Source organism: Larus michahellis, chromosome 4 (genome assembly GCF_964199755.1).
Source record: "Larus michahellis chromosome 4, bLarMic1.1, whole genome shotgun sequence".
Lineage (NCBI taxonomy): Eukaryota > Metazoa > Chordata > Aves > Charadriiformes > Laridae > Larus > Larus michahellis.
Genome location: NC_133899.1, coordinates 77,933,335 through 77,946,574, shown reverse-complemented (window position 1 = coordinate 77,946,574; position 13,240 = coordinate 77,933,335). Strand labels below are relative to the sequence as shown.

The 13,240-nt window shown below is 43.4% G+C and overlaps 1 protein-coding gene across 1 annotated transcript; it reads left to right on the top strand.

Annotated features, from left to right (window-relative positions):
• Nucleotides 1–1,146: 1,146 nt before the first annotated feature.
• On the top strand, nucleotides 1,147–12,994 carry LDHA (lactate dehydrogenase A). Its single transcript, XM_074585784.1, has 9 exons — nucleotides 1,147–1,356; nucleotides 5,941–6,422; nucleotides 8,027–8,161; nucleotides 8,761–8,878; nucleotides 9,696–9,869; nucleotides 10,327–10,500; nucleotides 11,349–11,466; nucleotides 11,897–12,020; nucleotides 12,176–12,994. Exons 3-9 carry the CDS (start codon nucleotides 8,036–8,038, stop codon nucleotides 12,338–12,340), a joined length of 999 nt encoding a protein of 332 aa, XP_074441885.1. The 5' UTR covers nucleotides 1,147–1,356; nucleotides 5,941–6,422; nucleotides 8,027–8,035; the 3' UTR covers nucleotides 12,341–12,994.
• Nucleotides 12,995–13,240: the final 246 nt, after the last annotated feature.

The window sequence follows — 13,240 nt, the reverse complement described above, 5'->3', positions numbered from 1 at the left end:
TCTCCAAGGGACGGATAATCATTTATTACATAGTCAAGTGTAGGCACATGCATTTTCCATATTCAATGGGCATTATCTGAGAACACCAACATGTGGGATAGACTGTGAGGCATCCAGGCTCTAAAAGGAGACTGCAAAATCAGAACGCGATTATCTCCTGATCTCTGGCCTTCCCACTCCACTCCAGACACAAAACTGTAAAAGTTATGCTTTATAGCACTGATTTCTTCAGTGAAAGCTTTGAAGAGAGGTATCCTGCTGAAGCATGTCCTTCATGAAAACACAGACCAAACTATTTTGAATGTCTAGGACTTCCCTGAGGCTGTAAGTTTATGCTGCTAAAGTGAGAGCTTCCATCTGTAGAGTCCCAACCGTGACGCTCCCATCTCCTAAATGGATGAAAGAGATAAAGGGGTGAGTTCACATCGTGCTTGTGCATTGTTTCTGTAGAGTAGGCAGGGCAAGAAGTTCCTCCACCAAGTTTGTGTGTCTGTGATGTTGAGATGAACTCTCAGCTTTCTACAGTGGTTGTATGGCCCAGTAACTTCTCAACCATAGGATGCTGAGTTTTCAGCAATGTAACTTGGAATTTTGATTCACAGAAATGAAAGTTTGGCCACAGTGATTTTTGGATGGGAGAGAATACATAACCTGCTATCATTTTGAATATGCAGAGGGTTGACCAGATATATGTATGGTCTGAAATGCTAGAAAAGTATCTCTCTCTGTAGGGGAGGTAATAATGTGTTTTTAAATGTACTGTGTCCCAAATGTCCTGAATCAGTAAAAACTTGTCTTTGCAGGACTCTGTAGCTCTTTACCCTGAGCTAACCACCTTGTTGGCATGTGATGTACTGAGAAGGGATCCTGGGGAAATCAAAACTGACAGCTGCAGAATGAATATTAAAATAAGGGCAAGGGGGTCTCTGCTCTGGATGGAGTGCAGGGACATGCCTCTGACCTTTTGCTGCTGAACCTGCCTGCCCTCTTGAATTGGCAAGTAGCAGTGGCAGCAGCAGTCCGCAGCCTTCCTCTCATATCCCTGCAGCTCTTTCCTGTAATTTATAGAAAGTCTCCACTTACTGCAACCTGCCAGGCACTCAAGAACAAGTCAGATAACAGTAATAGTTTTGCTGCTGCCAGTTTAGAAAGCAGCAGCGGCAGCAAGGGTGTATTAATGATTGTACTGCTCTTGACGGTCATCAGGAGGCAGGTGCTGAACTGGCTGAGATATCTTTGTGACTTGGTTAGGCAAAAACTGAATAGCAGCCCCTGTCCACAGGAGTGCCTTTCCATCTCTTTCCGACCATGTGGTTTAGCTGAGCATCCTGTTTCCTGCAGTTCCTGAATAAATGAGTAAGTATTCCGTGTTGCATCAAGGGAATGGGTCTGGCTTGGAGAATCCTGCGCAGTGACTCATGCCTCCATGAGTAAATTCATTTCCTTAGAGAAGCAAGTCAAAATCACGCGTTCTGCTTAGCCCAGCTACCTAAAGCGATGATTTAGGAAGCTATTGCAAGAAATACAGTTTTCTTTAGCTTTATATTGAGAAAATCATTGCAAGAAATACAGTTTTATCTAGATTTATACTGAATGCATAATCCATGGCTGTTGTACTTGCAAATATAACCAACCTTTTAAGGGGAAAAGAAAAACTGGTGTAACTTGGAAGTTCTGCACATTGAAACATGTCAGCTAGAAAACAGTTTGCAATCAAAAACATATATCTGACAAGAGGGCATTATGGAAGTCTGGGATCTTCAAAAATTGCCAATTATTTGCATGGCTCTCCATATATATTACCATAGTGCACATTTAAAAATAGGCTGTAGAAATAGATATGTATAAATACCCAGACGTGAGAATTGCATCAGCTAGCCCCTCCCCCTCTCCCCACAATGACAGTGCAAAGAAAAAAGAGGGTGTGAAGCAGGAAAAGCACTGGATCTTTGTAATATCAGCATCCTTACCAGAATAAGCATGTGTGGAAGAAGCCAAGGAGAGGGATCCAGAGGTGGACGTACCATGGATACTCAGTTATGTGCAGAGATACCTGTTAGTGCAAGCCAAGGTGAAACTCATCTTTTAGCTTTTAGTTTTCTTAGGAGAACAGTTCAAATGGTTTGATGTGGCTATACTGTCCAAATTTGAAAAACACAATATACGGATTTTTATGCAGTATGAACCAACTTCCTGTATCTTATCCTGATACAGATTTTGAAATTCCAAGAATTCTGGCTCTGGGAGCTTTATTGATGTTGACAATTTAGAAGAGTATACCAAACTTTTCATGCCAAGCTACTCCATTTTGGGGTCCAGGCCTCTCTGGTTTAGGCAAAGAACCTCCATCATTTTCATTTTGCTTTACAAAGCTGAAGTGTTTCATAATTAACTAATCCCTACAGTACCACCATCAGGTTGGTAGATAAAGACCCTTCCTATTTTACAAATGAGAAATTAAGCCATTAAAGCTGGAGGAAGTTGTTCAGGCCTCAGAATAAATCAATGGGAAAGACAGGACTGGAACATGATGGATCTATGTCTAGTGCCAGGTTTTCCCCTCACACACGGACATCATATGAAAGCAAAACCCTTGATAATGTTAAACAAAATCAGGACTGATTATGCTGGGAATATGATTTTTAGGGGCAAATTAGACCTCAGATCTCAGGTAGAGCAGAGAGACTCCACTGACTTTTCCAGGGCCGGTCAGCATCAACGGTGATGTTGGGTTACTGCTAACCTCCTAGCTGAGCTGTAGCTCATACAGCAAATAAGTGCAGGTCATGGTTTGGTGCCATTGTTCACCCCTGCAGCACCATCAGATTTGACTTAGTCTGTCAGGAACCAGGACCTGAGCAAATGGCGAGTGTCGAAATTAAATATCACCATGTAAAACCTCTTGTATATTAGCAAAATGGAGAGAAATTTGCTAACACTTTGTAAGTGTTTCACTGAAAATAGCGAGATGCACACATTGAACTCTGGACTTTATTTTTGTGATAAAGGTTTAAGGGGTATCTCATAGTTTAAAGACAAACACATTGTTTAATAAGAATGTGACATCATTTCCTTCTCTTAGCGACCAAAGAGATCAAATGCCACCTGAGGCCAGTGGAAAGTCTCTGCTTGTAACTCCTAGAATAAAAATATAAATGTTTCCACATTCAGCAACTTCTATTGCTTTATTTTTTGTGTTTAATCTGTGAAAGGTAATATAGAAAAGAGGGCAAGCAGGCCAAGGAAGAGCTAAGCTTCTCTGGAGAGAGAGACCCTGTCACGTTTCAAACATTCCTATCACTCTATCAACATCAACCTCCCGCTACTGCAATGAAAGGCAGCAGCGGAAAAAGAACAGGAAGAATAAAACTCTTTATGTATACAAGGGAGGAAAGTCGGTTCCATGCCTACAATCGAAGTCAATTACTTAAAAGAAATCAAAACAGATTTGGCCTCCATCTTCCAAGTGCAGAAAAAATGCCCTTAATTTGCTCACCCCGCTGTGTTTGTGTTGTTATGAGCCTTCTCTGATTGAAGCTCTCTGAGGCAGAAAATCGATGTCAATCATGCCAGATGACTGTTTTCCTCCTGAGCATCTACTGCTGCTACTGAGATCAGAAGGGACACATAAAAGGAAAAATTTGGCAGTCACAGCTGCCTTCTCAGTTTTGTAACCCAGGTGAATTAACACTCGCATATTAAAAGCTGACGCTAATTTTTAACAAAACAAGGCTTCTGATCTGCTTGTCATCGTTGAGGACATGTTGGGACCAGGGTGGTTTTGAAACATCCTAGTTAGCTTGCTTTGGTCTACTCTACTAAAGGTAGGACCTCTGGTATCTGAATAGGCACTGGGCAGTTAAGGACAACCTGATGCCTTATGTTATAAATAACAGAGATCTGGTCTTGGTTCTTTTCTCAGTAACGAGCAACACAAACACAAGCAAGTGAAGACTTTACTGGAACTTATATCCTGCAAACCATGTCCAAATTTTATATTGTCTGAGCCACAGAATAAGAACAACCTTATAATACCAACATTCTTCTCTTAGGAGCCTTGGTCTCACTGTGACAGTAGTATAATACCACCCGCTCTACATTAGTTACGTATTTTTAAAATACCCATTAATCTACCCAGCCGGTATTGTCTTAGAAGCCTCTTATCTTACATTTAAACTCTTCAGAAGTAAAAATTTTTATAGGGAGAAAATACTTCTTCTTGATCTTCAATCCTGACAAATGTTCAAAATTTTCTGTCCTGTCAGATGTCTGGAACCCAAATTCTGGATGAGAAGTTTAGCCTCATGCATATAAAGCCACTGTAAATACAGATTCCTAGGATGCAGAACTAAACTTCCTAATCCGTCCTTGAGACTTTTGATAGAACAAGGTGCTCAGTGAACCCAGCATAATGCAGGATGACAGAACCACATTATGCGGTTTCCTTTTATTCTTCATTCATGCGGCATTAGGCCTACTCAGCATCTACCCACACTTTCCCTTCCTTAGCTACCAGTCCCCTCTGACATGACATATCTCACAAGCCTCACTCATTCCTCAAGCAGCTGCAAGCACTTGCAGCACATCCAGTTTTGCAACTGATAGGTCATGATATTTAACCTCCTTTGGTAGAAATGCCAGTCTTTATAATAAGAACCAAAACTTCGTATTTTTCTGGCTTGTTTCACGTAAATCTCCTGTTCTATGTTTCAAGCATCTTTAGATATTTTCTCACCTGTGTTTTTTGTTTATTTTGTTTTGCCAATGGACTGTCAAAGAAATTGGGAGGCTTTGCGCTACCATTCCTGTCAGAGGGGAATTGTCACTGGGATGGTCCGTGAGCAGGCGCTAGTGTGCCTTGAACAGCAGCAGGAAATTCCTTCAGTTGTAAAACAGAGTTTGGTAGATGAGTACAAACCTTACGTGTGATGAGATATATCCATCTTCACACCATCTGCTCTGGTCTAGCATGACCAAGGGCCGTGTTTGAAGCTCACACGCACTATGAGTGGGATGAGGTCGTGGAGAGATCAAGACCTCCATGAAAACCTCATTTGAAATTGGCTAACTCTATTGACTAAGAGATAAACTATATAAAGTGACTTTAGAGGAAAGAAAAGACATCCCCGACAAAACCGAGATGGAAATGTTGGTATGGGTAGAGGAAGAGAAAGGGGTTAATTAGTAAGAAAGGCCTTCTGCCATAGCAAGATAATCACCTCAAAAAGGAAGTCAAGTACATCTTAGAAGCTGCCAAAAATCAGGTAGAGCTAGAATCCCAAAAGGAAATCAAGACAAACATCACAAAGATACTGCAGCTGCAAGAAATTAAAAAAAAAAGGGGGGGGGGAGGAAGAAAAAAGTATCACTGTAAAACAAGATTGGGAAAATAAAGGTAACCCAGCTACTCACACAAGATTAAATGAATGCTTCCCTGATTTTTCATTAAGGATCAACATGTTAATCCATGGCATAAAGATAGGATATCTAAGAGGGGTAGAAGGGAGACCTGGATACAAGGTAATAAATGAATACAGCCAGCTGGCAAGCAAAACTCACAGTCTACTGCGTTCCAACTGGAGGAACCAGACAATCTTGAACACAGAATCCCAACGCACAGCAAACCACAAACCCACGTGCAAAGATTTTAAGTAAATTTACTGACTTGGAGGCATTACCACAGGCCCAGAGAACAGCTAATATTTAAGAAGTGAGCCATGGCGGATGCGGCCTGCGCCTGTGCTTTTGATGTCTGTGCAGTTCTTCAGGAAAATTTGCAAAGGGAAGTTTAACTACCAACATGAACAAAGGGATAAAAGGTGGTATGGGTTTACTAAAAGCCAGTTTTGTGGGACAACCCTGTAGCGCAGCACAAAATCAAAACTTCAGGCATCTGGGATGTAATTAAAATTTTTATCTTTTTTTCTCTTTGTTTCCTAGCAAGAAACAAGTGAAGGACTTGGCTTTGCAAACCAACCACAGGGTGACGGGGAAGCCGACAGCGTGGCATGACTGTGAAAACAGACCATCGTGTGTCCTGTCGTGGTGTTTCCAGTCACGGCAGGAAAACATGAGGGCTCCCGCTTGAGGCACGGCGGCGAGACCGTCCAAAACCCTCCACACGGGAGCCTCTCCCCAGAGAAAAGTGTTCCAACGGGAAGCTTCCCTCACGGCGCCGACCGTTAGCGGCCGGCCGTTAGGGGCCAACCGTTATAACCGTCCAGCCTCGCCTCAACTTGTCGTCGTTTCCCGCCCCCCACCGCCGCCTCTCCTCACCCTCCACCCCGACGTGTCGGCGGGCACGTCTCCACAGCGGACGGCCCGCCCGCCTCACGTCAGCCGCCCGGCCCACTACTTAAGGCGGCCGCCGCGCTCCCCGCCCCGCCGTTGCAGCAGCCGCCGCGCTCGGTTGAGGACCCTAGGTAGGTGCCAGCGCCTTGGCGGGTTGCTGTGGGGAGGAAGAGGGGGGGATGTGGGCGCCGCTGGCCGACAGCCCGCCGGGGGTTGGGCGGGGGGGGAGGGAATCGGTCGAGCAGGCGGCGCCGAGCTCGACCGATTCCCCCCGGCGGCCGAGGAGCTCCGGGGTAGACGCCCTGGACTTCATCCCGCCTTGGGTGGGGTGTGGAAGAGGCACCGCGCCCCTACTCGCCGGACTTATGCAACCGGCGTGATTTCCTCAACCCTTTCCCTTGCCTTGAGGCTGCTGGGCGCCGCGTTGCCACGCCATCTCCGCTCCCCCCGCCCCCCAATTAACTGGCTTTCCCTAATGAGTGCGGGGGGACCCTACCTGTTGGGGAGGGTGCTGGGAGTGACCCTGCAAAGGGCTGGGGGGATGGGCGCAGGGGCTGCGTTTGGAACGGAGCGTTATTACACCGCCTACTGCTGGCTCTTCCCTAACATGCTGCTTTCGGTTTGCGCTCTAACAACAAAAAAATTGAGTATTAAACGTAGTTGAGAAATGCTGGGTGCTCCTCACCAGCCTCGTGCATTAAAGCGCTTATAGTGCAAAGGGAGGACTTGGCACATGGAGAGAGAGCGCACTATACTGGGCCACGCTTCAGGAGGCTTCTGAAAATGAAGACTGACAGATCTTGGTTAACTTCCCCTAAATATGGGCACTGATGGCTTCCTGTCTCCCCCTTCCCCCACCCGCCCCAGACTCGCAGTCCTTACCTGCTCTGCCAACGCTGACTGGCCTTTCCTGCTCAGAACGGGTTGCCGCCTGTTCAGCACCAACTTTAGAATCGTGTTGCGTCTATACTTGCATCCATCCATCGGTGAGGCTGCCCTTGCCTCGGGCTTTTCAAGCAAAGCAGAAGCTGTGCTGCTTGGGAAAGCCTGGTATCCGCTTCTGCAGGGACCCTGGCATAAAAGCACAATACTCCATTGTCATCATGGCATTTCAGTACACCTGTGGCTGTTGGATTAGAACCCGTATAACTGGGTTGCCGTGCAGCTAGTAGCTAAAAAAATTGAGGGTGGGAGAGACGGTAACACTGGACTAGACATCTTAATTCAAAAGTAGGCAGTTTCACTTTAAAAGAAATCCATAAAGTTGACTTTGAGGATCACATTGTGCTTAAGAAGGGCTTGCATAAGTGTTGTACAGCTTCAGCTCCGGAAAGGCTTCGGGGCACAGAGTACCAGTTTTTCAGGGCGGTAGACTGGAGATTGCCAGACCATGTGGTGCTTAGAAGTACTAAAATGGCTTCCTGTACCTAAATGTAATATGGATGATCATTTAGAACATTCTGCTAGTGCTGCTGGAGTGCCATCCAGCTATATAATGGCTCTCAGGCTGTATTTGAGGGAAAGCTATAGTGAGCTTAGACAGTGCATTGTCGTCAGTAATTCTTTTTTTTTTATCATTTTGCTGCATACAGGCAGTACTGCCAAATGTTGCAGGCATGAGATTTGTACCCATTTTGTTATCATCCTGGAATAAAATCAGTCTTGCTTGATTCAAACATCTGGCATTGGTAAAGGCTCCAAAGCCTGGAGAAATAATCTGCTGCTTTCCTTTCAGCCGTGCACCATGTCTCTCAAGGATCAGCTCATCCACAATGTCCACAAACAGGATCAGAGTCATGCCCACAATAAGATCAGTGTGGTTGGTGTGGGTGCAGTTGGAATGGCCTGTGCTATTAGCATCCTGATGAAGGTAAGTGTCTAGCTCGGGATGAAGCATCACAGTTGTGACTACCTGAGGCCTAAAAGAGAGGCAAAAGTAGTCTCCTGTATTAGACTAATTGGGCTAGCATACAAGATGAACTTTTGTTTATGCATTCCTTTGGGCCTGAAGTGAAGCAGTGATCTACAAGCTATTGACAGAGAACAAATAACTGTAGTTCTTGTAAACAAAGTTTACCCTAGTATCAGACAGAACATGCTCTATGTATCATTTTGACTTGAAAGCTGCATTTACCATTGAATGACTTCCAGACTCTGTTCTAAGTAGTTGTCCTTTAACACTCCAAATGTACAAAAAGGTTAAGAACTGAGGAGTCATTTTGTCTGAAGCAGAGTGTGCAATGGAGTAATACTTTGCAGCGTGGACTGGAAAAAAAATGGTCCTAGCACTCTGAATGACGTGTCTTCTTCATTGCATTATTGTATCAAAATGCAAGTAAAGCGTTACAGATGAGCAAAATTGCTTAGGTAGATCACTGCTTTTAAAATAATTGTAACTTCACAGTTTACAAATTGGGTACTTTGCTCAAAGAGGCAATAAACTTAATATTTAATCTTGGTCTTTTTTAGGACTTAGCTGATGAACTTGCCCTTGTTGATGTTGTGGAGGACAAGCTCAGAGGAGAGATGCTAGATCTCCAGCATGGCAGCCTCTTCCTTAAAACACCAAAGATTGTCTCTGGCAAAGGCAAGTATTGGCTCTAATGCGCTCGTTATTTCCAAATGGAGATAGCCACTTCAGATCTCCAACTGGTCATCCAAGTCTAGCAGTTAGTCTGTCATCCGCATTGTTAGGAGGAAAGCTCATTTAACTTTCCTGCAGAAATATTACTCAGCTGACTCTCTTTCATATACCTTGTTAAGGCCAGTCCAACTAGGAATCCTCTTCCAGAGTTCACCACTCAGTACAGGAAGATGAATTTCTTAAGTACTCCTGCACCTTTGAGAATTTTATTTCACAGCCAGTTAGCCCCTGAATACATTACTACTTACTTCTTGGCTATAAAGGTCTGATAGCTTTATGTTTACTAGCAACCTGAGTAGGCCAAGTGATAGCCACTTTCATATCTTAGTTAACGTGCAGCTCCAGAGGGCACAGTAGGTTACAGTAGGTTACTTGTAACAGTAAGTTAGGTAACCTACAGGTAACAGTAGGTTACAAGGGCAGAGCCTTCTTCCTCTTCTACACAGCACTTGCACCAGATACTATCCTGACAGCTTCCCCTATATCCATCTGGGCCCGAGAAGTACGGAATACCACTGCCCACATTCTACACTGCAAGATTTTGATATGCCCTTAAGGTCGCCACTTGGTGGCAATGATCCACAGCCTTAAAAGAAAAATTTAACTTCCTATAGAAGCAAAGTCTAGGGTAACAATTACCAGGAGAATTTCTGCACCCTCAAACTTGAGCATTTTGGATATTAATACTAAAAGGAACTGAACTCCTGTTCTGAACCATGTGTAGAAAGAGGTCATGTTTGACACAGCCTTTTGTCTGCAGATTACAGTGTGACTGCACACTCCAAGCTGGTCATTGTCACTGCTGGTGCCCGTCAGCAAGAAGGAGAGAGCCGCCTTAACTTGGTCCAGCGCAATGTGAATATCTTCAAATTCATCATTCCCAATGTTGTTAAATACAGTCCTGACTGCAAGCTGCTTATTGTCTCAAACCCAGGTTGGTCTTGCATTGCCTTAATATGAGGATTTGTGCTAGAGAATACTGTTTTCTTCAGTAAGGTAGCATTAGTATATTAATATGACCAAGCATAGCTTTTAGAAAATACTTATGCCATGTAACCACATAGCAACAAGTGTTATCTTCCCTCTCCACACTCAGCAAGCTGGTCCTCTGAGAAATAAACCAAGTTGCCTCCAACTTGGATCTTCAGTTGCCTTTTAAGTGATCTTTAGCAGAGGACACAGTAAGGGGCACTGATAATTGCGTGCATAGCGTAAACAGCCTCTCAATTCTGCCTTGAAAAGTCATTATGTTAGCCCACTACAGGGCCTGGTGACGGGCATTGCTTGATGCTCTATTCCATGTGACTACCATGCACATAAAGTCTTTGCAGATGAATGGAAGATACCATCCTAGTTATCCAAACTTATGATCCTCCCTGCTCTACTTGCAGTGGATATTTTGACCTATGTGGCCTGGAAGATCAGTGGATTTCCTAAACACCGTGTTATCGGCAGTGGCTGCAACTTGGACTCTGCCCGTTTCCGCCACCTCATGGGAGAAAGGCTGGGCATCCATCCTCTGAGCTGCCATGGATGGATTGTTGGAGAGCATGGAGATTCCAGTGGTAAGCGTGAAATCTGGCTGTTATGCAGAACTTTTTCTGATACTTTGCAAGAAACAACTCTAAAAGCTACAGTAAAACCTTTGCACTGCAGTACCTTAAGAATGCAAGTCCTGCTCTAAATCTGCTGCTGCACAGAGTAACCCTAGATGATCTATATTTGACCCGAGTTACTCTGCTTGGAAAAGGTCATTACTGTAACCAGAGGAGGCTGAAAATTTCTAGGCTAAGTTGTTCCCGTAAGTCTCAAAAGAACCAAACTGAAGCACCAGGAGGGTAGAGTTCTCTGCAAGGGACTCCCAAAGATCTCCACTAGCTCTACTGGTAGTCACTTAATGTCTTTACTGGCATCTCTTGATTACTTCAACAACTATATATAGGAACTGAAGTGCAGAGGCAAGTCTAGAGGACGGGAGAAAGTATTACTTTCTCCTTATTTAACCTGTACTTTTTCTAGCTGCACCAAAGCAGTAGTGTCTGCTTCCTGACACTCAGCAGGATGCATTTAGAAAAAATTCTTATTTTGAGAAACATTTGCAAAATACAGAGTTACTGTCACTTTTGCGCATGTTGCTTAGGTGTTTCACTTTAGTAAAGGTAAATTCAAACCTTGTGACATCATGTATAAAGAAAGATGTTCATACGCTCCTAGGTTCTTAGCCTACAAATTAGATTGGCCTCATATGTCATTCTATATTTAAAGTCATATCTAAATCATAGTGATGTGTGTTGCAGATTAATCCAACTAGATCCTATGTTAACTGTTAATCTGAGGAGGACAAAGCTAAGTTTTCTTGTGGCTGGGGAGATTGTTCATCTTGTGAGATAATTAATCTCTGTGCAACTCTCAGTACCTGTCTGGAGTGGAGTGAATGTTGCGGGTGTCTCCCTGAAGGCTCTTCACCCAGACTTGGGAACTGATGCAGACAAGGAACAGTGGAAGGAGGTCCATAAGCAGGTGGTGGACAGGTAAATACTGATTTTATTTTTTTCTTCAACATGAGAACAAATGATGAAGAGCAATAGCAGCTCTGAACTGCAGTATCCATATCTGGGTTTCATAAATACCATAGTAGCCCAAACCAAATGTCAAGATGCAGATGTAACAACTTGCAGTAATATTTTAAGGAGTAATGTAGATTTGGCAGAGTTAACTTTTCATGGTTAGTCAACTTCAAATTAGGGAAGTACTTCAACTTCCATGTTTCTAGTGTAACTGTGGGGAGCAGTGTAAAAAGCAAATAGAATTCTTCACTGCTGAGTGACGTCCTGACAGCAAGTCAGTCACGCTTCTGATGTCTCCAAATTGATTAAGGCACCTCCAAAAGCCCTTCTTACAATTTTTTAAATATTTCACTTGATGGTACTTGTTTTTTAATAAGTAGCTCTGTCTCTGCAGTGCCTATGAGGTTATCAAACTGAAGGGGTACACATCATGGGCTATTGGCCTTTCTGTGGCAGATCTAGCTGAAACTATTATGAAGAATTTGAGAAGAGTGCACCCAATCTCTACAATTGTTAAGGTGAGCAGCCCCTTTTTGCTAACTCTTATCTTACTGCGAACTAAAAACCTTGTGATAACTTTCTAGTTTAATTTGAACTAAACTTAACTGAGTTTTCCTGATAGGATATTAGACACGCACAAATTGTGTCCTAACTATCCTTACCTACTTTTCAGGGCATGCATGGAATAAAAGAAGATGTCTTCCTAAGTGTTCCTTGTGTACTGGGCAATAGTGGCATCACTGATGTAGTGAAGATGATCCTAAAACCCGAGGAAGAGGACAAATTAAGGAAGAGTGCAGATACACTCTGGGGAATCCAGAAGGAACTGCAGTTTTAAATCTGCCCAGGCAGTCCACTCTTTGCAGTTTAATGGGCTTAGTGATTTGTCTTACGTTGCACTTTCCAAGTAGGTCAAATCTTTCAACATATGTATGTATCTCAACTAGAACACACAAAAAGCTCAGATCTGAACAAACGAGTTTCCTGAAGATAGCATTAGGCAACTATTCTAGGGTTTTCCCTGTTCAGACACCCATGTTCTTAGCCAGAGCTAGATAACCTAGTCAGTCGTGTATAGTGATGTGGCGTGGCAGAAATCCAGCATTCAGATCAGCACTGCCTAGAAAACCCTCTGCCTTTTCCTCATCTTGTTTAATGTTGATTCGGAACAGTAACTAATTATTACACAATGTGAAACCAAAGACTATTGTCCTGCAGTTAAAGGATTGTCAAGCCAATTGACCAACTTTCTCTGCCAGCTGAATAGGTTAAGTATTTCACTGTTGGTAGGTCCAAATGTATTTTCCTAACACTGCTTTGGAATTCTTGTGTGTGATTTTTTTAGAGAACCTTATTTTTGTGTACTATATCAGCCTAGATCTAAGTTTGTCTCCTGAGCACGTTTAAAAAAATTAAGGTGTTGGTATGCAACAAGACAGCGACTGTCCAACTGTAGTACCAACTCCAACACCAAATAAACCACAAACTGATATTTCTGTCTCCTTGTTTTTCTTTATAGGGCTTTGTCTCCAAAATGCAGCTCCACTTGCACCCATCTAAATGAAACAATTCTATTTCTTCTCAAACCTCACCTGTGTGTAATAGTGTTACTCATGTAGGCTCCAGATACTTACTAGTGAACTTTGCAATGATCTCAAGGTAGGAATGAAAAAACAGAAGTATTTAAATACTTCCATATAGGCACAGAGGAAGAAATCTCTCCACATCAAGTATGTGA

Bases quoted from the DNA above. Each gene is read 5' to 3' on its own strand.
- LDHA (XM_074585784.1), top strand. From the start codon at position 8,036: ATGTCTCTCAAGGATCAGCTCATCCACAATGTCCACAAACAGGATCAG. The intron at 8,162-8,760 runs GTAAGTGTCTAG...GGTCTTTTTTAG, and splicing joins CTATTAGCATCCTGATGAAG to GACTTAGCTGATGAACTTGC. The intron at 10,501-11,348 runs GTAAGCGTGAAA...TGCAACTCTCAG, and splicing joins AGAGCATGGAGATTCCAGTG to TACCTGTCTGGAGTGGAGTG.